Raw genomic sequence first — 3,026 nt, forward strand, 5'->3', positions numbered from 1 at the left:
ACACAACCATCGATTTGCAGGCTCCACAACTGGCACAAAAGAGATTTTACAGCTGCATGGATAAGGTGCTTAGTGAAGGAAGAACCACTTCGATGTTTTGACCTACATCAAAGGTATTATCTGTGCAGTCATCTTGCGATGAATAACCTGTCATAGCTTTGTAATTCACGAGTTCAGGTTCATTAGTGATCGATATACCTCCTTTTACGATTTATTCTATTACGAGTATGCCTATTTTAATTTGTGATCAATGTAGATTTCTTGGTATGTTCTTATCATCCTGATGACAAAATTGCATATCTGATCTATGACATTAGTTAGACATGTACCTTGTGTTCGTGCTATTGGAACATCTGTCATAAAACAATATGTTCACGCTAGGATGTTTTACCTAGTAGGATGGTGTTGGTGTTTATATATGCCAATTCATGAACTGCAAGAGCACATGCATATCAGTTTTAGCACACATGCCTAACAAACAAGTGATTTTGGTTAAAAAAATAATTGATTTGGTCCATACGAGTTAAGGATTCCAAATAAAGCGTTGCATGAACCCTTTACAGGAACAAAGACAGGATCCCGGCCCAAATAAAGCGTGCCAATATGTTACGAGAATATGGCATGTGCACATACGACAAATTTGTGGCGGCTGTGGGTCAGACACCTAATTTTAATCAGTAATCACCCACATAGTACTAACTAATTCTGAGCTATCTGGCATCATGTGCATGCCACTGATAACATATCCCTTTCCAAAATACTAGCTACTACATTTTCTTACATCTTGAACAAATTGAGCAAGACGATACTGAGCATACCTGTAAACTGTGATAAAAAATGACTCCCACAGCTGCTGAGACAAGTTATTAATTTAACTCTTGATAATGAAATTAAACGATAGCTAATTTTATAGGGAAGAGATCTGTAAGGATGTAAGGCCAAGTTACATACTCCCTCCATCTTATAATACAAGGCATGCAAGTGTTCAAAATTTATCCTCAAATACTAGGCATTGTAGGCACATTTGGATGATTGCTATTTAATTTTTTCTATAATTAACAAGATAAGGATGGCCGATTGTTGGATTATTATTGAAAATAAGTTCCTTATTATCTGCAACGACCATTAACTTAGGGGTACATGCGTCTTTTGCTACTCCTACTAATATGTTCTAAAATCTCTAGGATGCCTTGTATTTCAGGACGGAGGGAGTACCTGACAGTAGCCTCGAGCATGTGATATCCAATTCGAAATAACAGTTATAGGAAACTATGTTGTGTAATTAGTATGTTGACCATTTATCCAGTGTATATCTAGATACACGACAGCATTCGATCCACAACGATTCACTTCTTGTTTCCAAGCATAGAAGTAATAAAAATGTGTATTTGGACTAAATGATATTTTAGCCCAAAGATAACTTAGTACAATATTAGATAAAACTAGTGATCGTACAAGACTCATCTGATGACATACATGTTTGCAGCAATTAAAATTGTTCATATATCATATTATATATGACTGCGAATCCTACAAATCAACGCCAGTCCCAATTATCAAAATCCAACTGCACCGACTCAATTGTGTCAAGTTGCCAATCCATGTTTATATTTCTGGGAATAATGTCTCCATAAGTGTCATGAACTACATTACCATCTAAGAATGTTTGGTGGTCATCAGGATGCGAACAGGTTACTGAGACAATGCTGCACTGATTGTTGTTGTAATGCACAAGATCATGGTTTCTGTGGGTGTTTGTTTCACCATTGTCCTTTGGGATTGAAATACCACTATCGTTGCCATTGAAGTTACAGGTATGCCGGCCGTAGTAGATGGCTTTGTACATGATGGAATGATCGCTGGCAGTATTTGTGACGGGATCATACTGCTGCACTGTCTTTGTTGCTTTGCAGCCTTGTTCTTTCCCGTAAGTGCATCTGTAGTAGCTCCTGTACCATGTAATTATAATTAACTAATACAACATACTGCATCATTTAATTCCATATATTATTGAGGAACCGCATTTATCATTAATGTGTGTACCTTGGGTATTTTGCACCATTGATCTGCTTCTGCCCATATTTCCTCCATTGGTGGCCATCATAGTGCGGAACGGGTGTGTCAAATGACATAGATTCAGCAACTCTTCTGCTTAATTGCAAATCAGTTTGTGTAAAAGGAATCAATAATAAAGTTTAATCACATGTAAGTGGAAGCAACCTTCTCTTGTTCTGATGATGGTGTTGTGGCCTTGCGCTGTCCTCGATGACATCATTAGAAATCCTTTGTACGGTCTCCTTGTCATCCACCAGCATATCAACAGCTGGGGCATCAGATTGACAATGCAGCAGTTCAGCAATCACCATGCTAGAGCAATCCAGAATGCTCTGAAACATCTGGGATACAAGCTCAGAGTTTTGGTTCATTTCCAGAGCCGGCAACACTATGGCTCGCAGCTGCATCACCAGAGATTGCTCCTTGGAAATCTCCTTCAACACCAACCGGTGGTTGCAAGCATGAGGCAAGTCATCACAAACTGAAGATTTAGGAAGGTACCTGTTGCTGTCGTTGTGCTTCATCTCTTTCCCGCCTCGCCCTATGAAACTGTGAGTACTTGGACCCGGTATCTGAATGAAGCTATTTAAGTACTTTGCTATTAGCGTTGTTAGGACCATATATGCAGTTACCTAATGCCCTAGCTTTATACATACACTGTTTGCACCGCCTCCATATGGGTCCGACAAACATTCATGGCAGCTACTTGTGTAATAGTCGTTCCTGTAATACTATTAGGTAGGTATGGAGGTGATGGCACCAGGGGTAGTGTAGTGCGTCAGCTAGCCTTGTTTACTTCCCAATTTGGAAGTGGCAAAATTGGCATTTTGCCATAAATGCGCAACTGTAGTGTTTCGTTTGTATTTGTGAATTATTGTCCAAATATTGACTAATTAGGCTCAAAAGATTCGTCTCGCAAAGTACAACAAAACTGTGCAATTAGTTTTTGATTTCGCCTACATTTAGCACTC

At 39.0% G+C, this 3,026-nt stretch overlaps 1 protein-coding gene across 1 annotated transcript; it reads right to left on the reverse strand.

Annotated features, from left to right (window-relative positions):
* Positions 1-1,481: 1,481 nt before the first annotated feature.
* LOC101763219 (probable WRKY transcription factor 62) lies at positions 1,482-2,643 on the reverse strand. The gene is made up of 3 exons (XM_004980331.2): positions 2,221-2,643; positions 2,044-2,148; positions 1,482-1,949 (listed from the first exon to the last, which is right to left on the reverse strand). The coding sequence occupies exons 1-3, from the start codon at positions 2,577-2,579 to the stop codon at positions 1,538-1,540; spliced, it is 876 nt and encodes a 291-aa protein (XP_004980388.1). The 5' UTR covers positions 2,580-2,643; the 3' UTR covers positions 1,482-1,537.
* Between the last annotated feature and the right edge of the window lie 383 nt (positions 2,644-3,026).

This window comes from Setaria italica, chromosome VIII (genome assembly GCF_000263155.2).
Source record: "Setaria italica strain Yugu1 chromosome VIII, Setaria_italica_v2.0, whole genome shotgun sequence".
Lineage (NCBI taxonomy): Eukaryota > Viridiplantae > Streptophyta > Magnoliopsida > Poales > Poaceae > Setaria > Setaria italica.